This window comes from Psittacula echo (genome assembly GCF_963264785.1).
Source record: "Psittacula echo genome assembly, chromosome: 1".
Lineage (NCBI taxonomy): Eukaryota > Metazoa > Chordata > Aves > Psittaciformes > Psittacidae > Psittacula > Psittacula echo.
Genome location: NC_137735.1, coordinates 132,891,035 through 132,915,793, shown reverse-complemented (window position 1 = coordinate 132,915,793; position 24,759 = coordinate 132,891,035). Strand labels below are relative to the sequence as shown.

The following is a 24,759-nucleotide window of genomic DNA, read 5'->3' as shown; positions in this document are numbered from 1 at the left end:
TTTTCCAGCTGTGGGAAGACTGCCAAGTGCATTTAGATGGTTGTGACAGAACTGCAAACAGTTTACTTCTTTTTTGTTTGTGTGTCAGCAGGGGACTGTGGTCTTCATTCAGCTACACTAAGATTTTAAGTAAAATGACATTCTTCTATCTACTCTTAGGAACAAAACTTAACTAAAAGTGTTATAAATAAAATAAGAAAACAGCTGGCTCAGAACTTAAATATTCTTATTTTTCCTGTGAGACAACAGAGAGGTGTTAAACATAAGAATATATACACATATTTGCATTTATAAACATAAGAATATATATATTATATATATATAGGGTCTGGGTAATCTTTTGTTGATAATCACTTCTACACACCTACTTAAAGGCTTGCCTCTTCCTACTGTATACACAACTATATTATTTTTCTGTATGGTTCAAAACCCTCTGTATGCATTTATTTATCTGACCTTCATGGTTCAAGGCTGCTGATCAGAACTTTTAGACACCCACAGAATTATTATATATATATCCTAAACATAATAGTGTCTACTATTGCTTTGTATCCCAACCTATTCACAAAATTCACTGCATCATGAGTTTGGTTTAATGAATAAATGAATCCTTGATGTAATTAATTTATTATGGAAGGACTGGGAAGTCTGAGGACTAGAGAAGGGAGTCAACATACGGCTGGTCAAGTATTAAAGAAGGAATTCTGTGACTAGCAGTCCAAATGGGGCAGAACATGGCAATATATCATACTAAAAATTCAAATAGATTTAACTAATACTTTTCCAGAGGACTTGAACTACATACCTGCTCAGATTTACCCTTTTAAACTGAATGTAAGAATTTAAATTCCTACTAGACAAAATGGAACTTGTTCCACTTTCTAAGCCAAGACATTCCTCCATCTCCTTGATGTTTACTTGAAAACTAGAATTATAAATTGCCTGAGACACTCTGTTGCTGCAGCTAATGCCCACTGAGTACAGGGAGACCACCTACTTGTAAGCACAGGTCTGAAGCAATCAAGCCACAATATACATGTGTCTGATTTGAAAAGGAAAAGACTATTCTGTAAGTGTCCCAACAAGGTAGGGCTAAGGAAGTTAGATTAGGTGGCAGGATGAGGGGCTGAAAATCTGGTTACCTAAGCATATTAGCAATTAAAGTGATTTATTTTAGAGAGACCTGTGCAATCAGCTTGTCTTTCTGAAAACTGACATGATATTTTAGTGAGATAGAATTATATTTGTTGAAACCTTGATTTCTTCCTTAATAAGAACTGGAAGGTTTATTCTTTTCTCATTAGTACAGATTACAGCTGACCTTCAAAGCAAAGCTGTGTAAACTCTGCTGCTGTAACATTAGTATGCAAAAATCCATTTCTGTCCTCTGCTGCTTTCTCTTTAATTACAATGTCAGGTAAAATATAATATGCATTTTAAATATTTAAGCACATAAACCATATTTATCTTCCTAAAGGTATTGTGACATTTTCCCATTCCCATGTCATCAGCAACTTTTCCTAACCTCCCCAGTGTTTCAAGGATGATGGAGGGCTGCCTTACAGTAACATCAGCACCCTTGGATCCATCCCATCTGGTCCTATTAACTTGCTTATGTCTGATTAGCTTCAGTTATTCCTAAGTCTCCCCCTCCATTACTGAAGATTCAGGCAACATCTTCATATTCTTCCTGGGTTGTGCATCCTATTCAAGTTACGAGGGAGTTACAATGTATAATTCCACCTGAACCTCCCAGCTTGGTGCTTTTCTGTATAGGGTGGTGGCCTTAGGAAACTCAGGGGTTCAGGTCGAGTTTTCACTAAAAGTGACTTTTCTACCTGCTCTTAAGTTATCATGTTTGGTACAGAGCTGCTTTCTTCAGCACTGACTTCAGTAGCAGCTTCACTGGACAAGATAGTATCATTAGCCAGCACTAGGAATACAGGGTCATAGCAGAATAATAGCACATTTTACTCTAACTGATTCAAATGTTATGAGAGGTTCAAGAAAGCCCAGTTAATTATAAAAAAAAAACAACAAACAACAAAACAACCAAACAAAAAAACCCTTTAAAATTCATAGCCTCCTTTAAATAATTGATCATTCAGATCCCATTAAAGTACTCGAAGTTATGTAATAAAATGAAACAAAAGTATCCGTTGTTGATAAAAGTCCCATGGAATACTTGGTCGTCTGTAATTTCAAGACCAAAATGCACTGTACATAATTTAGATTTTTTATACATTACCCAATTAAATTTCAAACTAGGAACTGTTCTACCCTTGTTGGAATGACTCACACTGCCTACCTCTTCCCACCTCAACATCTGATTAAAGATCATACCCCTGGGGAGCAAAAACTATTAAATCATCTTAATGCTTCATTGAGAATTACTTATAATACCAACTGAATGTGAACATTTAATTAGTTTGATTTTTTTCATCTGATGCAGTTGCCTTTGCCATGCTTTGCTAAGCCATCAACTGATCCTGTTTCACCATGCATTGTTACCTTCTGTCATACTGCTTAGGTTCAGATTTTGTACATCCTGCAGCATACCAATTGGTTATTGCTCTTTGTTCTTAATTTGTTCCATCTCCTTTGTCAACAGCAACATTAATAACAGTAAAGTCCTGCTTTGAGAAGGAGGTTAGACTACATGACCTCCAGAAGCCCTTCTGGTTTTTTTCCTGTGATCCTCTGAGTTAACACTAATGGGGCTCAAAACACTATCCAAACATCACTCATTAATTCATGCTCACATAAATATAATGCAGCTTTTCACTAATTAAATGCCAGCTGTATCTAGGTAGATAAAACCAGCAGGTAACGTTAAGCCATTCACTGACCTGTGGGTTACATATGGACCATAGACTTTTCCTGCAGACTAAATACAGTCTAACAATTTAAGCAAATTGCCTTAACATTATGCAAGACTATTTTTTAAAAACACCTGTATGGGGAATACTAACAATGCAATAAATTAGAAGAACGGCATTCAGAGACTGGGGAAATTTTAGAAGGATAATCTGCCCAAGAAGCACATCAGAAGGAAAAAGAATGAAGAAACAGGTCAAACTGAAGCCAAGCTCAAAAGTTTTTAGGGTCTGGACAATGTGATTCCCTGCTGGATTAAAAGTTATTTGCAACACACATCATAAAGAGAGCTGCAAGAGTAGCTTTAATTCACCTCTCACATACCAACACTAAAACCTCTGAAAAACTTTGAGTCAGAAGACAAAAGCACAAAAAGCCTTTCAACAGCCCTGTGGGCAAGAAATGTTCCTGAAGCTAACTCCCAGATTGCTTCCTCCTCAGTCCTACACAAGACATGACCCAGGTGCAGAACTACAGCGTAAATGACCTTGCATAAAATGAGACGCTTCAATTCTGAAGCTCTGCTGCTTTGCCATATTTATGCCAAGTACTGTAAACTAGAGATGTTATTGAAGAGAACTGCAGGAAAAGAACACTGGATACAGTAAGAAAGCTGGATATTTCACAGAATAGCCTGATCATCCACTTACAAACACCTACAAATTAAATGCTTTGTATTGGATATGGTTGTCTTATTCAGTCTGTTTTTTTTTTTTCACCTACTCTCCAAAAACAACAAGGGTAGAGCATGTTGACAATGAGCATGTGGAAAGGCCAGGAAAAGTGATCTGGCCTTTTGCAGATTGCACTGGCCAGCTCAGAAATGCTCTTATTTGCAGAGTCAGCGGCAGGAACAGGCAATGAACTGCATTTCAATTTACCTGAACTACAGGGAACTTACTGAAAATCCCCTAACACTGCAATGAATAGATTATTCATTGTTTGGAGATATATTTGGAATCACAAACCACTTTGAAAGCATCTCTAAGAAAGCAAATATGGTATTATGTCTCCGAGTAAAGCAGCATTTCATGTCATCTGAGGAAAGCAAAACTACATGTTAATCTCCCAATCAATTAATAGTAATTATATAAACTTCCCAGAATGAGGATTCCAGAGCATCAGCTTTGCCCCATATACAGTCTGAATATTAAAGGCAATTGTGTAATTATAATAATTACCTCTTATCTCACTCATGATGAAGGGTTCATTTGATCATTTATTTCACCTGACATATAAGTAAGCAGTAGATCAGTAGAACCTCAGAAGATACAACTGCCAGCGCTTTGTCTTTCTGTTTTTTAACTTCTTAAACTTGAAAATATGACTCAAAGATTTTGGTGATTTTAGCTATTCTGAGTCTACATGTTAAATCTTATTAAAAATATTGTGTTTCATTCCAGCAATCTTGATAAGACTTGCAATTCTGAAAGCCTACTTCCACCTTCAATCAATCGTGAAAAACCATCAGATTCTGTCATTCATTTTGGTTTGTACCACTTAAAAAACCTCAATGTGACCCATACATTTCCAAGTGACATGTCAAAACACCTATACAAGATTGCTATCTGAAATTAGGAAACAAAGCCTTAAAATCACTACTTCAAGTGCTATAAACTTTCTATAACAGGTTCAGCTTTTGGAGTTGCTTTTATTTACCAATAAATAATTATTCATTGCATTCACTGCAATTATTATCACTCATGCATTTAATATTAGCAGGAAATACCCTGAAAGAAGAATTTTTCCATTAAACTGATGAATCGCTACCTTTAGGGCTGAATTTTGATCTTTGATGTGGCATAAACTTAGCCTTCATGGAGAGACTTCAAGTCTTTTGTGCAAATTTGTGCGAGTCTTTTGCTCTTTTGTGCAAATTTGCCTTCAAGGCAGGATTCTCTGCATTATGAACATTCTCATCCTTTTTAGAACACTGACAACTACAGTTGTCACTCTTGCCATTATTATTTCATAACTCTGATTCACAGGTAGGAGATAGCTTTGGGGCAGTCATATATTTCATTATCATGTATTTTTCATTGCAGGCTCGAATGTATATTCATTTGGGAGAAGACTTACACAAATTTGAACAAAGGGATATAAACCTGACATCGAGTTTTTAAATCAGAACATTAAAATAATAATAATAATAATAATAATAATAATAATAATAATAAAATAATAATAATAATAATAAAAACAAACAAAAAAACCAAGAACCCCTGCTTCCTATGGCAATAGATCATCATAATTTCAATAGGAAGCTCAAAAGACTGTCTTTTCTCCCTATGGGTTGGACTGAAACTTACCTAAAATGCATTGAAATGGAATAACCTAACACATTTCCCAGTGATACTTGGTAAAAGGCACACATTCCTCAGTGAACAATGCAAAAAGTCTGGGTACTAAAGTACATAATGTCAATCGCACCCTCACTATCAGTTCCAAGGCTCAATTTCCAAATTGCCTAGTAGAAACGATAACACTGGATTCCAGACATGACAGAGGAAAGTGCTCAGCAAAAACCCTGGAGTATGCATTTCCCTAAAACATCTGGAAGTCAAGGTACTATGAAATTACTAGAAATAAATCCTTTTGTATAAAAAAGATGAACAACAGATGTCAGACCAAAGAACATAAAAATATGGTTTTCCTACTTATTCCTCCTCCTCATACACTACAGATAAGACCCTGTGTGCTATCTTATAACAAGATTTTTGTACCTCTCCACTACAGTAAGAAGTATGCATTTTAATCATAAGCATTATTTTTGTTATACACTACAGTGCAGAAGATACAACTCCCCAAAGTGTAATTAGTTTGTTACATAAGAGATAAAATACGGATCTACCTTTTCAGAGAAGTTTATTTTCAAACATATTAATTCAAATGAAAATTTTCAACATATGTAGCATAGTAAGTATGTTCTATGATATCTAGGATACAAAAAACTTTAAAGAGTAACATCTCTGAATATGTTGTATATTTGAGAAGCACAATACAGAGGCTTGGAATACTCTCAGGAATCAAAAACTGCAACATCCAGGAGATGTTTTTATTATGTTATCGATGGGAATCTATAAATTTTCCTACTTAATTTAATAAAATTTTAAATGTATTATAGACCTAATTATTAATTCCAAGTACTAATGCCAGTAGCAAATTATATAGGTTAATGCTCAAGATATATTTTAGAAAAATTTAAATATATTTGAAAATATGACATTTATTACAGAGCAGCAATTCATGTTCTAATGAAACTTTTCTAAGATTTTATAAATGTTCCCTATATGGGTGTATCGACAGTCCTACTCTGACAGTCTTTCATAATGGCAGATATAATTTATACTAGCACAAATGTTCTTTCCCTCTTATATCTCAGGTCATTCTAAGAACAAACTACCTTGGCAAAATGTCACCCATGTCTATACCAAAAAGAGCTAGAATTTGTCATTCGCCTGTATGACTAATAGCCATTACAGGGAGAAATTCAAATTATATGCCCAGAACTGTGGTATGTTGAAACCCATCAGGAATTTTTTAAATGATGTTTATATTCATACCTAATGAATGAACCTTTCTTAGTTTTATAACAAATTTCAACTTGATGTAGATATATCTTTTTATCATTTTTATTTGGGGAAACAAAACTCAACAGCAGCTACAAAAAGAATCCACCCCTTAATAGCTGCATTTACACTGCAGTTTTAAACTCAGGGAAATAATGTTTTACATATTATTCCAAAATAATGAGGCATACTGAAATAAGAATAGTATCAAATCCATGTGGCAAAGACAGCTTATCAGTTATAAAAGATTTCACCTTACAAGTTTTATAAAGTAATAACCAAAATGGTTTTCATATTTAAAACAGACATAGGCATGCTTCAGATTGCTTCCCACTAGTGGAACCCACATACTCTCATCACAGAATGAATTTACATTTTGTGCAGGTACCAGCTCCCAAAGGGACCCACAATTCTAGAGCATCCATGTCAATTCAGTAAAACAACATTAAAAAGTGCTGCTATCACTTAATACCTGATCAATAACTGCAAAAGAAGTACTGTTTTGCTAGTCATGACAGCAATTCAACATGAAGCTGGATGGAGGCATTCTCTAATAAATCACTTGTGCTAACTAGGGACACAGCTCCTGACAGGAGATGCAACTGGCTGGTTCCAATTAAGGCCTAATGAGTGAGACCTACAGAGGAACTGCAATCCTCCAGTGAGGTGTGGCTTGTTTCATGTTAAAGAAACATTTGTTTCTTTATTTGTAATCGTTAGTCTTTTCAGTTAATCACTGAAGAATTTCAATCTCCTTTTCCTTAGGCTGTAGTGACTTGTGCAGGAAAGAGTTTATAAAACCATGACCCTAAAAAAGGCAGAAAAGAAGCAAGGTGCAAAGAAGATATGAGAGAAACATTAAGGAATGAATCAAGGAAGAATGAAAATTAAGCCACTGAACAATTCGGTGCACAGTGGAGAGAATTCCCTGAGCACAAGGAAACAATAAAATTAGATTTACAGAGAATCTATAAAGAAGATGTGGAATCACTAAAAATAAAATGGAGGCCAGTATAAAAAAGGAGAAAAACTGAACAGTGAAGATGACCATAAACAGAGTGGGGTACAAAGGGCAAGAAGAGAAAACAGGCAAAGCAACATTGAAACTAATAGGAAAGGGCATCTTCATGTGGTGCCACTCAGTTGTCCAATAAAACCACCACAGCATTTGTCCAAATACAGCACAAGCAGTTGACAGCTGCAAATTAAAGTGCACAACCCAGGCTGCAATATATCAAACTGAAAGGGTTCGGGGGGAAAAGGACAGTGAATGGAAACCTAGGAGACCTGTATTAAATTACAAGTTTGACCATTATCTTCCTATGAGATATGAAAAATGGGACTATAATGCCTCCTACTTTGTTGTGAGGATAAAACTCATTAATTACCATGAAGCATTCACACATTACATGCAGCGCTGTGGGAAAATAAGCAAGTACAATCTAATTGCTGTTGTAGGATAAAGAGTACAAAAGGTATATTACTGATAGATGGACTAAGGGCTTACAAATTGATTGTTTTATCTGGGAGACTGAGAAATCCAAAGGCCAAAGAATGATTGGTCTTCACATTCCTTTTTTTTTTTTCTCAGTCCAAGCAAACACAGCCATTAGACTCAAAAAGGCCCATCAAGACAGCAGATGAAAAATGAGGGAGAAAAATCTCCTGAATGCCATACATAAACAGGGAGCAGGAAAACAAACTCCACTGCAGTGTATTAACATACACAGAAAAAAATACACAGAATTTAAGTTAGAGGACTGTTCTTCTGATAAAGCTATAATTTTAAAAGGATGAGTGGAGACAAAAGCTGGCAGGCAGGACCTGTGAGATTCATTTCCTCTAATTTTTGAACATGTAAAATCTAAGATCTAAAAGGGTCTGTCATAGGAACCTGGTCAACAGAGAGAAACGCATAGCTAGAAGTGATTCAACTAACCATAGACCTCATGAAAAACTCAACAACTCTCCAGAGGCATCCACAGTGACTAGCTTAGATAACTAATTTTCATAAATAAATTTCTGTGGCTAATTATTCCTTTTTATACTGAAAGAGAATTATAGTATCATGTTCTTTGATTAAATGAAGGCTTACAGCACAGAAGAAGAGAAAACAACATGAACTTGTAAGAGACAGCAAACAAAAGGTGGCAAAAGCAGTTTTACTATCCAGCGCTTCAGAGATGATTCTATTAAAGTCTTTCTTTATTAAGAAAAAAGATACCACCTATGTACTCTCAATCATTTTTCAAGCAGGAACAAGGGAGAAGAGTCTGTTGTGTTTGCATACCTAGCTGAAAACCTGGATTCGGATTTTCCAAAAAAAAATCAGTATTGGATCATTGACCATCTTATCCTTACGTGTTCTTTCAAGTTAGATTACCGATCACAGTGGCAACACAAGCATAAATACTGCTACATTCACACTTTCAGTGTTTTATCATCACATATTTAACTGATTCTTACCACCTTAATGAGATGCAAATCATAGCCACAACTTTCTATTCCCAACAAAGTCCTACAATTAGAATACAAACTTTTCTAGGATTTCTAATCTGCATTTATCTGATCAGGCTCAACTTTACTGATGAAGGGAGAAAAATCCTAAATTTTTATTTTTTTTAAAGAAAAACTTCCATAGAAATTTTAACAGTGGAAACTTCAAGACACATGAGAGAGACTTTTTTAGGAGGTATATGGCTCCTGAAGTACTGGGCTTTTTAAAGGGATCTAAATCTACATGTATAAATTACATCTCTAAAATAATTGTTTTCTATAACATAAATAAGATTTATTTTGCTTATGAAAAATTAATACTGATATTGCAGCTGAAGGCTCATAACATTTAGCATCATTATGAAATATTCACCTTTTTTAAACAGCAAGAATCATATAGGTAGGAAAAGACCTTTAAGATCGAGACCAACCTGTAATCCAGCACAGTCGTGTTCACCACTAAACTATGGTCTACATCTACACAGACTAGCCCTGATTCACAGGGAACTATTCTTAGCTCAACAATAGAGATTATTACAAACTTCATTCCAAGAGTTCAAAAAGACATAAAAGAAATAAAACTGAAACAGAGATTCAAATAGGACACATGGTGGAGTAAAACATTTTGTTTCTGTTGTTTGTTTGTTTGTTTGTTTGTTTGTTTTAGTGGGGGGATTTGGTGGTGTTTGGGGCTTTTCTGGGGGTGTGGGAGAGGGGACTACCCAAAGAAAGCCAAAGAAAATGAGATTAACTCTGGAACAGTATTTCCTTTCCCACCTTGCCAAACAAATTTGAATTTAGGTTGTAGAAGTAGTCACCTCAAGACCTTTTGCAATACAATTTAATCATAACAGATACAGCAGGGTCTTTTACTTCACACAACAATATACCATCACTTTATGGCACACTTAGAATAAAATTCCAAAATTTAAGCTTCGTAATTCTGTTTCCAGAAATTATTAGCACCTGCAGTCTCAGTGAATTTGATGAGAAGAGACCAGTATCTTTCAAATTTAGGCTACTTTTAATGACTTTTATTTAAATCATGCAAACTTTAAAACTCAGGACTGTAGTCTTTGTTGCATCTCAATTCCAGTACTTGTGACTTTATATAAGCATATAAAATAGTTCTTTTTGACATGATCTATGTACCTTCTTTAATTGCCTTACAGCAGAAGCATCAATTATAATAGTGATGCCATCAATCTCTAAAGAATACTTGATTAAAAAGTGCAAATGAACCATGCTGGCAATTCTGATTAATACATTTAACACATTTTTCTATGGTTTTCTAAATTAAATCTATAATGAAGACAATCAGTTGTATTATCTCAAGCAAAGGTGAGGGCAACTTGGTCTTTCCCCAGAAGACATTAAGATTTTAATAGTTAAAACCAAACTGGAAACTTCAAACCACTTAAACTAAGAGTTTTAGTAGAATCTGGAATTAAAATATCGTACATTTAGTCTAAATCTTGGGAGTGGATTTTCCATTTCCCCAAAGCTTATTACAGTCATATGAGTGACAAAGTGCATGAAAATAGTTTGTCAGTAATATTTTATATTGGCTTTCCTTCATGTAAAAAATTTCTTACAAAGAATAGAGAAAAAGATAATATCAGCTTGGAAAACAGGGCCAGAAAAAGGTTTCTTTGGAGTAAAGAAGATTATTTAATTTTGATTCTCCAGTCCTATAATTAGGATTTTATTAAATTTCTAGAAGTTACTGATATTCCTGTCAGGATCCCTTTACTTCCAGCACATTCCCTGCCTGATCGGTAAATCAGATTGCATAAGTGAAGAGAGACTTTAATAACGAGAACTCAAAGTAATATCTGGCTCTTGAAGAAACTTTTGAAGACATTTCTAAGTTTTTTGTTTTCTTGCTACAGCAAAATATTTAAATGATGGTCTTCAGGTTTCATTAGTGGTTTCAATCCCTTAATTTTCTGAGATTACAGGCAATGAAACAAAAAGAAACATATTACTTACATCATTCTGATCGTCTTTCGCATTGTAATAGATTATATCATTATTCTGTAAGAGAAAGAAAAGTCATTCTGTTAGTTTGAAAATAAAGAATGAAGTATGAATAATTTGTATTAAAATACATTTTAAAAGAAGTCCATATTTCATTAAGTATTCTTTGAAATATGACAGAATCAGACCTTTGTTTTCTCTGTTGCGTGTAATATTTCCCATGCTCGTGTTTAAATTCATTCATTTAATGCTTTTTACCTCATAGCTACATAAGACACTCAAAAAACCAGCTAGAAAAGAACAAAGTTGGACAAAATCCAGAGCCCATAAAAGAATTCTGTTACAGACATATGACTCCTTGCCTCTGCAGTTAGGTGATTTATGCACCATGACATCTAGCAGGCAAGAGATACAACGACACATGGGTATTGCTAAGTGGGTAAAGTGTTTGCTGCACACACATTCATTGTTTTATTCACCTTCCACGGTGAAAATAAAATCTGGGAAGATACATCACAGGTCAGTCTGGCTGTTGTAGCATAAAGTGGATGCTGGCAGCTCTGTGGAAACACTGTACCATGTAATTCAAGCAAACAATGAAGAAGATTACTAGTTTCCATTGCAAAAGCAGTCAGAAGCATCATTCAGTGTAACATCTACAGCAGTTTGAAAATTGAGGTATTTCCTGTGGAATACAATTTTGTTTTCTCTTGAAATATTTCTGAACCATTTAAAATACTTAAAGATTTAGGTTCACTGTATTAGCTTTCCACTAAATTGCTGTAATGTGCCCTATACCTATTTGAATGAAAGTAAGAAATTGTCATATGTATTTTTACATGAAGTAGATACATATATTTACATGAAATAGATACATATATACATATATAGCATTTTTTAGATACATATATGTACATAGCATTTTCTTAAGTCCCATTACAGATTTTGAATAAATAAAGGAGAAGTTACATTTCTTCATGTCCAGCAGCTTGTTTAAAATAGGCAATTCCTATTAACCTAACAAAATAGCCTTTATTTATATTTTCAGTTTTGTTGATGGCAATACCTTTGGATTTATGTATCTACATGAAAAAGTTTACCACTAAAAATGTTTTTTTCTTTTATAAATGCCAACAGGAAATAATGATCTCAGTTACCATTTTTCAAGTGGGCAACAACAACTACTACTTTCACTAATAAAGTATCATGACATGTACTACAGGGTAATGTAGTTCATCTTTGTAAACCATTGTTTTCCTCACTTCATAAATAATTTTATCTATCATTCATTCTCCTTTGTGACCTTTATTGAGATGCAACCATGAAATATATTATGGATGAGCTAAATACCACTTTGAGGTAAATGCTATTAATATGAACTCCTCTTTCCCTCAAAATGCACTTTTCCATCACGACACCATTCTACCTGCAAGCCAGTCGGTTTGGTATCATTTGGGTAATGAAGCCAGACCTGAGTGTGGTTATGTTGCTATGCCATGTGATTTTATGTTATGCTATGTTATGTTATGTATGTTACATTACGTATGCTACGTTATGTATGTTACGTTATGCATGCTAAATTATGTTATATTACATTATGTTATATTTTGTTGCAGGATGTTATGTTACGTGATGTTACGGATGTTACCTTGTGTTTCGTGCTGTGTTGTGTTGTGTTATGTTATGTTATATGTTTTAGCAGCTGCCCCGCAGTCTCGTCCCTGGAAGCTTTTGTGTGGGCAAAATGAGACAAGGAAAAGCACTGTATACATACTTAGCTGGATATCATGTATATATTCTTTTTGGCTAATGGCTTCATCTTAAAAAGGCACATTTTCATAAGACACAATTCTAGTAGGCCTTCTCCTGTACGGACTCTCATTTAGGTACCAATTTATTTCCGCACCCCCTTCCCACTGGTCGAGTTCACCCTCACAGTATACCTTGTCGTCAAACCATTTAATGCATAGGATTTTTAAAGCTGTCTTCTACGCGTACAATTCTGTTTATCTACTTCAGCAAAATAATTCTTTACTGTCACAATTATATTTCTACTGGACTAAGCAGTATCTTTTAAATCACCTATTAAAGAATTATGTTGCAGAAACACGATAAATTTACAAGTTAAATTTACAAGTTAATTAAAATAAGTACTACCACCACTCCCAAAGGAATTACATATTTTGTTAGGCTATTTATACCTTTTAGTTCATTATTCTCCCTGGAGATATTACCTTTATAATGCATAAACTGACACTGGTCATATCTCACTACTTTCAATATGTAAAAATATGAGACACACTGCTAAAACACACCGAATGCTATACAGTTCACAAATTAGATTCATGGATCAGTTAGATGTTTAAAGGACAATTTTTCATAATTTAACCACTTCTAGCTGACAAGAACAAATTGCTTTGGTGCTGGTTCCCAAATGAGTGGTTTAGTTATTTATTAACTTCTTGACAGAAAGAATTTGAGTCTTACCACCATCATACATTTCTGGTACCAGGTAATACTGCACACTCACTCAGCAAGCCCAAGATGCAAAGCAAATATTCCAGATATTTACTTTTATTCTTTATCCAGTAATGCTATGAAAGAGAGAGGTGAATACTCATTGCTATTGCTGTTCACGAATTAAGGGATTTAGTAAGACACTCCCGAAGCTGAACTGACGGAAGCATGACTTTAGGAAACCAGGACTAGGTCATAAATGTTTTATTTGTGACTCTTACTATTCTTTCTAGTCTATCCTAATAATCTTTTTTCTTCCACACTTTCATTTATATTATTTGATGCTGGTTAGATTGTTCCATTGTCTTTATATTGCTTTTCACTTCAATAGTACTTTGTTTCCCAGCTTTGGCTATAAAACAATTCCAACGGGAAACACCACATATTGGGTAGTATGAATGACTTCCTAAATTTCACCAGACAGAATCCAAATTTTTGGTCTTTATGAGCTCTATGTCTAGAGATTTGAAGAAACAGACAGATTTATCAAATAGAAGAAAAGCATGGGAAAATATAATCTTTCAGAACATCTGCAGATGAAATTTGGATTCACACCAACACTAACACTAGCATTTTGATTCTCTATGGAACGGACACAGCACTCTATTGTCTTGACTAGATAAATACCTAAACTCAACTCAAGATTATGTGAATGGAGCTAAAGTTGGCTTGTTGTTTCAGGAAATAACAATCTTTTCCAATCAAATTCTTTCAAGAACAGCACACATGGATTACATTGCAACAAGAGATATCTGACTCTAAAGATAGTAAATCACAATAATGTATCTATGTCTTTTTATTTAGCAAAAGCTATACATCCTCCTTTTGCCAAGTGCCTAAGATGAAAACTTCTTGTCATCAATGCCACATAATGGCTTCTGTAAGAAAACCTCCTCTGTGAATCCTATGCTACAATTCCAAGAATTGCCCATGAAATATGGATATTGAAATGGATATATGAAATGATGAAATTATATTGAAGTATGAATATATATCACATGAATATTGCCCATCAACTGGTCAAACCTCCCTTTCAGTGGAAATAATGTGATTTTTGAAGTACCTTTTTTTCCACAAGAAATGTTTACATTTCATTCAGGAAAGAATAAAAAATAAATACTGGAAATACTAATATTTTCAATGAACATCCACTGCTGCCTACTCAGAAGTGCTACTTTCACTGAAGCTGTGATATTACTTATGCCCTCAGGTCTGTATGTGAGGTCTCTACTTGCTGCATCCTGTGATGCAGCCCAAAATGGTGTTAGGCACACAGGGAAGACCAAAGGCCTGAAATGAACTATAACTTTGTGAGACACTATAATGAGCTACCTGAAAAATAAATAAATCATATTTAAAAATAGGGGAAGAAACTAGTTTATTGCAGCTTTTCATAAAGAAATCAATGTAATGCATTCATTTAGAAGACATCACAATTACCCTTTTTTCCTAAAAGTAGCCATTCCAAAATAATTGTAGATAAAATTTGAAAACAAAAAGTACACTCTTCCATGATTGTATTTGCTACAGAGATGCTAGAAGATAATGAATTCCCTCACACTAGAAAACAGAAGAGTTTTTGTGAAAGGTCTCCTTACTTCAAGCATTTTCTTCAATGAACCATCAGAGGCAAAATTAAAACTAGCGTAGTAGATTATATTGCAAATATGTATTACTACATAATTAGTAGTGCCGGTTTTAAACTCTGAAATTGATGCCAAATATGATTACTTGAATTTTGTTTTAAAATAGCATACTTCCCCTGACTTCTGTTTCATACAACATGTGCTAAATGAATTAAAAAGAGGCAATGTATAATAGTTCTTTTACATTGCAATTAACCTTGTAGTAGTGATACCTATGAGGATTCTTTTGCTCTGCAGGTATTGAGGTAGAGTAAAAAATAAAAAACAACCAAGAAGAAACAAACCAGATCACAAATATATGTCTGATTTTGACTGTTTAGTTTCAAACTAAGTTATCAGAATTAGAGATACAAATTTGGAAAACATTTTAAAATCATATCAATCCCACAAACTTTTAAAAGACATAGAACACTAGCAAAAGAACTAGGAGTACTGTTGCTCAGCATGCAGCAATAGAAATACTTAGCATACTAATTTATTTCATCTTTCATAGACATACTGGATAAAAATAGTGTAAACGACTATAAATGTTAAAAAAATATTTCATTAAGTGTTGATGAAATCCACCTACTTCAATTTTAAAAACATTTTCTCATAACCCCTTGGATAAAGTTGTGCATTAAAAATTGTTCACTGAAATACTTTTAGGGTAATTAAGATTTAAACCCAACATAATAAATTCTATGACAAATAATCCAGGTAGATTTGGTTTAATCCCTTATATAGCCTGACATGTAGTTTAAGGCACAATTAGACTCTTCAGAAATGAGAGCTAAATATGGCCTACCACAAATAAAAAATGACATCTATTTCTAAAGAAAATAACTTTAGGGAATAAAAGACGATGAATAGGGAAGAGAAAGAATGACAACTACTACAACCAGCTTTGTAATTTTACATAAGTGAAATGGCACAGGTAAAATAAGGAGATTACCAGCTAATAAATTCATTTTTTTCTCTTCAGTATCCATGAGTAGAACTACTGATTTACCTCCTATCTTTAAAGTGTACACAAGATCAAGCAATACAGTAAATTAGTTGCAATTACTGTGTCTGAACGTGGGCTGTAAGAAATGGGTTAGTAAGTACATTTAAAATGGGATCTTGAAATGGGACTTACAAACAAGATCTTTTAAAAATCAAAGTATTTTTAATAAAAAATTACAAATATCAAACAATTCGATAGCATCCTAGTCTAGAAATATTTCTCATGTTACCCAGAATATGGGCAAGTGAGTCTCTTGGGTTAGATATTTTTCCTTAAAACATGATTAGTTAAAGAACTACTTTCTCATATTAAATTTCATACACTAATTAAAAACTTCCAGGTCTGCACTATAATTTATGGTAAGCCTTTTTCATCAGATTTGTGTAAGGGGCTTTTCTCAAGATTCTACTGAGACTATTAATTGGAATGAAAAGATGAAGATTACAGGAAATAACATAAAGGAGATTAAAGGTGCTGCGTACTTTTTGTCATAGAATACACTTTCTTTTAAAAGATGAGAAAGATCAACTTATTCAGCATTCATTTACAGGTTATTCCTTCACTGAAATAATCTGGAAACCTTCAAATTTATAGACAGTTTTCATTAGATGGTCTCTTGTCCATTCACAGATGCATCACAGTGATAAATAAAATGAGTAATCTGTTTACTCTTCTGCATGCTAGGCATGAGGACTAAAACATACAGCCCTCACATAAACATAATTCATCAGAAAAGTGTAAAGTACGGATACAGGTTCCAGATAAAATATGCTATATGAACAATGCATTTTCAAGCCCTTGACATCATTTCTGAGGGGTTTTGCTCTGAGGCTAGATGAAAAGATTGCAGTGCTGACAATGGACAGAATTTAGGTATCTGGCTTAAAAACCAAGATAATGAAAAAGTTCATTGAAGTCTAAACTTGGAAGAATCTAAAACTCTGGAAGTACTTGAATTCCCAGCATTAATAGTCTCTGTGTACCTTACTATTGTATTTCTATAAGGATTCTTAGGCTCCACATCTGTTATTTGGACCCTATTTTGCACCTTCACAGAGTCAGGACCCATAAACTGAAGCCTCTTCGCCTGTAACTTGACGTACTTCTTATCACTGAATACCTCATTCTTTTCAATACATAATAATAAATGTCAGCAAAACATATTAGATCAGTTAAGTTCACAATTAGCAAATAGAGTGGACACTGGCTCTGATCACAATTCCTCTTCCCCTCTCTTCCCTTCTCCTGATCATGTGAATAGTATAGCTATACAGCTGTCCTATTTAGAGAAATTATGACATTACTCTGAACTCTAAATTCTGCATTAGAGCATACCATACAGCAAACATCCAATTGCTTCCTCACTTTGACTGATGATATATTTTGTGAAATACATTTAATGTGAATGGTCCAGCTGAAACTCATACAGTGAAAACAAAACTGAAAAAAGCAAACCTGAAATTTTTGTGAAGAAATATATTAAGATAGCATGTATTTTAAAAAATGCAAACCTATGTAAATGCTTATCTTATATACACTGGACTCCAGTTGAGAAGTAAGTTATTTTACCAAATCATGGTATTTTTGATGGCTTAAGGCAGGCACAATATGAAAATACTTGTAAGAGTAAGTATGTGTTACAAATAGAGGATCATTGTCACAGCTTTGGAATACTTACAGCTCACAGGAGTATCATGACCTTGCCTTGATCAAAAGCCAAGTACAACGAGCCATGGCCAAGGGCACAAGGCTGAGTGTGGCAAGCTATGGCACACATAGCAGTGCAAACAAGGAGTGAGTGTGATGAGTCTTTGTGCAGGCTGTGCATCAGGAATGACAGGAGAATGCCTGAGATGCTGGAAAAGCATGATAACGTCAAGGGCTGACTTGACTGGCATCCTGTGACACCTGTCTGTAAAAACCCCAGTAACAGATTATTGGGAAACATTGCCATGTAGATATCTGACATGCCAGAAAAAAATAAGCATTCATGTGGAACCAGCCCAAATCAGTACCAAGCCACTGCTCAGAGTCCATAACTGAGACTGGCCAGAGCATGTACCCCAGGCTGGGCTCTGCCAACTCACCAGCACCATGACCAGGGCAGGTCTCAGCTACCTTTGTGCACAGGGAGTGTGTGTGCAGAGATTTCACTGTCACAGCCCATCCATCACTTGGTCCACTCAATGATATGACTTTCACAGCAGCATATTTTCTCATGTTCCTTTCCCTACCATGACAATATCCAATTGCATGTTGATTTCAGACACATTTGATTTGTCTTGTGCAAATTATAATTAGTTAAGCTGAGTAAGAAGTCTTTTATATCACATCCAAAGCTCAGCAGAAAACCCTGCTATTTTTTACAGGGTACAGTAAGCAAGGAGGTTTAATATTCCTCCACACACACGCTACAGTGTTCATATTATGCTACGTTATACATTTACTTAGGAAAAAGAGAAGTAGTGAAGAGTATTAAGGTTGCATGCACAGCCTCAAAAAGAAACATAAAATACTTTAGAAAGAGTACTTCTGTCTTCAGATCTTTACAACTGATCATAGAAACTTTAAAGACTAGGAAAAGCTTTTCCATGTCAAAGAAAACTCCCTAATTTTCAGGTATTTTTTGCCATAAGAACTGTTGTAAGAAACTGCCATGGGACTTCTTAAGTTCTTGAAAACATTAAGAATCCACTTTATGTACTAACTGCACTTTGGCTCTAGAATAAAAAGACCAAAATGGTTAAATGTGTCAGGTTAAATGTAACACAGCCCACAAGGCAATGAGAAATACATGTCAGACAAGCAAATACCTGAAAAAGAATCTGCAGAGTTTTCTGTTCTTCTGTAACAATGCAACATCCTTAATGAATAATTTTTGCATAAAGACATCCTACGGCTCAATGGCCTGCGATCAGAAGGCAATCTCTTTGGACATGCAGATAACAGGTAACATAACAATGGAATTTTGTTAATTTGCCTGGTAAGGATAATCTTTATTAATTTTTTTTTTATTTTATATAATATTTAAGTGCAGCTTTTGAATTAAAAAAATCAAATGTGGCAAGCAATGAAATATTTTTTTTTTAATTGCAAAACATTAAAGGCCCAATATTTCATGCAGGAATGAAGAATTAATGAGGATTTAATAAATGCAAAACCACATTGATATTACTCTATGGTGTAGTTGATCATATTACAGAACAACTATTGGCTTAGTTAAACTGAAAATTTCTCTTCAAGGATAATATTTCGATCTACAGTAAAAGCACAAGGATCTTTAGGCAAGAGTATATTCAAGCATCACTCATTACAGTACACTCATTACACTACAGCCACAATTCAGCACATCATATTGAATATATACGGGGGCAGATGACAAACCCACATCATTTTACACTTTTAGCTTTTCAGAATTCTGCTCCAACGCTCCTTCAATGGAAGACTTTTCTCTTGTTATATTCATCAATCACCTTCATATCGGTACAAAATTCACTGAATGGGAATTTGTATGTACATACAAAATGGAATGATTAGCTCTCAAGCTGGCAGTGGCTTCAAGTATCACAGTATCACAGTATCACAGTATGTTAGAGATTGGAAGGGACCTCAAAAGATCATCTAGTCCAATCCCCCTGCCAGAGCAGGAACACCTAAATAAGGTTACATAGGAATGTGTCCAGGCGGGTTTTGAATGTCTCCAGAGAAGGAGACTCCACAACCCCCCTGGGCAGCCTGTTCCAGTGTTCTGTCACTCTCACTGAGAAGAAGTTTCTTCTCAAGTTTAAGTGGAACCTCTTGTGTTCCAGTTTGTACCCATTACCCCTTGTCCTATCATTGTTTGCCACTGAGAAGAGCCTGGCTCCATCCTCGTGACACTCCCCCTTTATATATTTATATACACTAATAAGGTCCCCCCGCAGTCTCCTCTTCTCCAAACTATAGAGACCCAGCTCCCTCAGCCTTTCCTCATAAGGGAGATGCTCCACTCCCTTAATCATCTTAGTCGCCCTGCGCTGGACTCTCTCCAGCAGGTCCCTATCCTTCTTGAACTGAGGGGCCCACGGTATCAAGGGGTACCATGAGGGGGTATCAAGGGGTATCATGAGGGGCCCAGGGTACCAAGACTAATTCAAATGGAAGAATTTGTTCTTGAGAACAGAATTGTTAGAGAGTAATATTTCTCTTTCTAATAAACAGTGAGCATATTAATACAAGGTTCTTGGTAGCTAAGACTACCAAGCTATCAGTCCCCAGTTAGCTATGCAACCTTTTACCTTCTCTTACTGCTGAGTTTCTTGTTGAACTGAAGCCCTGACACAACAGATACCAAAAGCAACAGGGTACAGAACAGTACTCTAATTAAAGCTGAATGTCTTAGACAATAAATTAAACCTTTCCATAAAGAATTGTTTTATTCATTTTTCAGAGAAGAGGTTACTTTAGTAAGGTTACTACCACAATTCCACAATAACTGGGCAGCCAAACTTAAGCTTCAAAGCAATTAGATTTTATATTTATTTATACTTTTCAGCAGATGAAAGTGAGTAAAGTTGCCTGTATTGAGCAGATGGAGAAATCTGACACTGCTGAAAACTGAATTTCCCCTGTAGACTTTAATGAGAAAGGAGAAACAGAGAAACAGGCTTTGTACCGGGAAAGACTGCTGGTTTTCTGGCAGTCTGCAATCTATTTCTCTCCAGTAAAAAGCACCAATTAATTTTAGAAACACCACGTATTATTCGCTTACTTCCATCCTATGCGTACCCAGTAGCTAAAGTGCCAGCCAGGAGAAACTCTTGCTCTTATATCATCCCCATTATTTTAAGACTTGATTATTTGATTTTCTAGTCCTGCAGCCACTTGAAAACAGCATTGAAATGGATTTAATCTCATTTACCAACATTTTTTAATTGCTGTATTGCAATTTTAAACTTTTTTTTTTAAATAAGAAGAATATAATACAGAGGCAAATGCCATCAATTTTGCACAGAACTCACTTCAGTCCACACTATGTTCTGAAGACTTTTTCAAGCCATTTTATTTCAGGCTCTGGAACAAGTCCAGTATGGACATACATTTCTTGTTATGAATAGAAAGTCACACGTCATATTACTATAGTCCCAATGGATATAAACACCAAAAATCAATATCCACTCCCACTGAAGTTGAAGAGAGATTTATAATATGCCTTTGGCCTACCTTGGTAGGTAGATAATGGAAGGTAATGATTCAAATAGTTGTTCTCTCCTTCTCCTACCAGCCGAACCTTCCTCAATATCCTTACCATCTCCTCAAAGAATGACAAAAAACCCCCTCAGAATTTTATGTACTTGCATGTGTCACACATGAACAGGGAAGAAAACGAAATGAAGACTCCTCTGGAGTTACCAAGCTTAACAGAAACGGCTACATATATAGAGATTAGAGAACCAACTTCTGTTTTCCTCCTCCAGCCACCTTAAGTAAAACGCAAAGCAGCCACAGACAACCCTGGAGAGACAAAACTGCCTTAAATCCTTTTCATTTTGGCAAATACAGTCTTCCAAAAGGTTCAGGAAACTGCTGATCTCATCACAGTAACTTCCTCAAAGTACAAGCAACTGCCATCAGCTCCTTTTGTAAGGCAAAATGCAATCGATTGCAAAGCAGATTTCTAGGTGGGAAAATGAAATTAATTTGTTAGCAGCTAATTAACCTCCCTATCACACTATCTGATCTGTTTAATTAAAGAAGCAAAGAATGTTTAATTTATTCAGCATTACTTTCTCTAGTTGATGAAAGAACATAAAAAGAAATAATAATAAAGAAAAAACAAGTCAGAACTGAGTGCATATTACCTAGATTGTAAATATTGGGACCAGTATAGTGCAGGAGCTTAGTTAAACAATTTGGACATGAGTTTAAACCAGATCCATGAGAAACTGGCATTCTGAATCCATACTTATGTAGGTGCTAGGATATAATGAACTAAGCTACTTCTCTTGCACTGTCATAACTGAATATAGCGAATATGTCAGTTGTCCAACTCCCGCAAGTCTGCAAAAAACTTTCAGGAAATTACTTTGTACCAAATAATGGGTAAACCTGTAATAAAATTTTAAATTATATTTCTATCACTCTTTGCATGATGATTCATTTTCATTTGTCCACACCTGGAGTCAATCAGAATCTGATAACACTCGATTAGTGCTGAGCAGAGAGCTACAAATACTGAAAATGCTGATAGATCACAACAGCAGATGAGGACTCTGAGTGGAGAAACCTTGATTCGCTTATCGCTTGTGTTTTCAGATGATAAAATGCAGAAGAATAGACTAAACAAAAGTGATCTCCACAAGTCATGACTTCCAGTATTACATGAGTAAATTTATCCTATCCTAATCCCTCTGGCTTCCTAATGTATTAAACAATTGATAGCCGTAAGTTTTTACAACTTTTAAGTTGTAAAGTTTTTACAACAAGAATTACAACTTTTCTATTTAAGAAATTATGAAGAACTATATAAAATGCAAAGTATATTCCTAAAGAGATATATTTTTTCTGCTTATTGCAATTAAAATAGATATTGTTATTCTATAATCAAGTTATTCTGCCATCCAGTTCCACACTTCTACCATGAAATATATACAGTCTAACAAACTTATTCATAAGCAATGCCATGGAGCTTACACTGCAGCTAGTGGAAATCCATTGACACAGCAGGCCAGATAGATACAAAAAAAAAAAATATTTTTTAGACTAGAATACCTTCTTTACATTTTGTTATTCAAAGGCTGCACTCTGTTTTAAACCCACCGCTTAAGCTCCCACTTCACTGGGAGATGCACAACAGTTACTGACATTAAAACAACAAATAAAAGGAGGGAAAAGAATTAGTTGTAGGAATTTGCAAAATGTTGCAGGAATTTTGAATTATCAGTGCTGGCAATTAGTCTTGAATTTGACAATATAATATGTGGAGTGATAGTTGGATTAATTTTGTGAAGTCCAGGAACCATCATAGGATCTCAAAAGAGTATGAAGGCAAACTATTTAAATACAAATACAAAATTTTCTTATTAATATGTCTATTTCAGCAAGAAATAAAGAAGAAATAAAAAAAGGAACCATATAATTTCAGTTTATGTTTGGCTCCAAACAAATGAATTAATCTGAATTGAATATGACACTGTTACAGAATAAAATATATAATATGTATATATATGTCTATAATATATGTTAACAGAATGTAAACATATTTTCCGTACTGAAATTATACCAAACAAAACCAAATCAGCATTATCAAAAAATATATTTCTTTCACCCTCCTCTTTAAACTTCATAGAAAATGCAGAAATTTAATTCTGATAAACATTATTTTCCATAGAATATCAATAACTACAAAATGTAGTAATGTAGTAAGATTTAAAAAAAATGCTTAGAAATGAAAGATGAATACATGTAGACTAATTTTTATATTTACATGCATTCATATTCAGCCTTGAGAATATATCCAGTGGTTGAAACAGTTCCACAGAAACAGAAATTTCTTCCTCTATTTGATTTTCTTCTCTATTTATTTTTATCTTCACAAAGAAATAGTATATGGCAAGGAATATATTACACAAATCACTGTAACGAAACTCTGAGCAAAAATACCCGGACAACATTAATGTCTTTAAGAATCTCACTGGAATAGAAAAAAATGCCTACATTTTGCATAGTTTTCCTTAAAATGCAGCAGCAGAGGGTTTTATGCATCCTTCTTTCCTCTTGTTTCCATATGTAAAAACTAAAATACAAAGAGATTATAACTTATATTTCTGAGGGGAAATTAAATGCACACTGTTTCTTCCTTAGTATTACAATACTGTGTAACGCAGGAAAAAATAATTTTCATATCTAAATTATGAAAGTCTGATCCAAACTTTGGATCATATCTTATATAACTGACACTGACCCCTGAAGTAAATCATAGAATAGTTTAGGGTGTAAGAGACCTTCAAAGGTCATCTAGTCCAACCCCCTGATCTCCAATACATTTTTTAAAAGCATCTGATTCTTTCCCTGTCTATATCAGTTCTTCATTTGATTATTCAACCACTTGAAGTCTGTCCGTAAGAAAACATAGTGATAACATACAAAGAAGCAATTGCTATAACTTATCTTATGCAGTTTGAATGAAAATGAGAAAAAAATCCAACTAAATCTCTGTATTTCCTCCTAAATGTGAGAAGTACCTTTCCAAAAGGCAATGAAGTTCAAAACGTGTCAGGCCATGTCTTCTTTTCAGACAGCTTTGGTTCATGCATATAACAAATGTGTCTGGCATTTTGACTGTTAATTATTTTAATGGACCACTTACAAAGATAAATCTTACCCAGTTTGTTAGGATTTTACTTTAAATGTTTTTGCTAGATACGTGATGTCTTAGAAGGAAAGCAACTGTGGACAGCTGTTACCTGTCCCTCTACTCTGCCCTGGTGAGACCGCATCTGGAATATTGCGTCCAGTTCTGGGCCCCTCAGTTCAAGAAGGACAGGGACCTGCTGGAGAGAGTCCAGCGCAGGGCGACTGAGATGATTAAGGGAGTGGAGCATCTCCCTTATGAGGAAAGGCTGAGGGAGCTGGGTCTCTATAGTTTGGAGAAGAGGAGACTGCGGGGGGACCTTATTAGTGTATATAAATATATAAAGGGGGAGTG

The 24,759-nt window shown here is 34.8% G+C and overlaps 1 protein-coding gene across 5 annotated transcripts in view; it reads right to left on the bottom strand.

Moving 5' to 3' along the window:
* Positions 1 to 24,759, bottom strand: part of CACNA2D1 (calcium voltage-gated channel auxiliary subunit alpha2delta 1) — a gene marked incomplete at both ends in the record, with an annotated part of 399,650 nt that overhangs the window by 174,612 nt on the left and 200,279 nt on the right. For all 5 annotated transcript variants that reach the window (XM_080618635.1, XM_080618636.1, XM_080618637.1 and 2 more), the window contains one exon: positions 10,935 to 10,979. In XM_080618635.1, the coding sequence (XP_080474761.1) occupies positions 10,935 to 10,979 (45 nt within the window). The remainder of the gene's footprint in view (positions 1 to 10,934; positions 10,980 to 24,759) is intronic.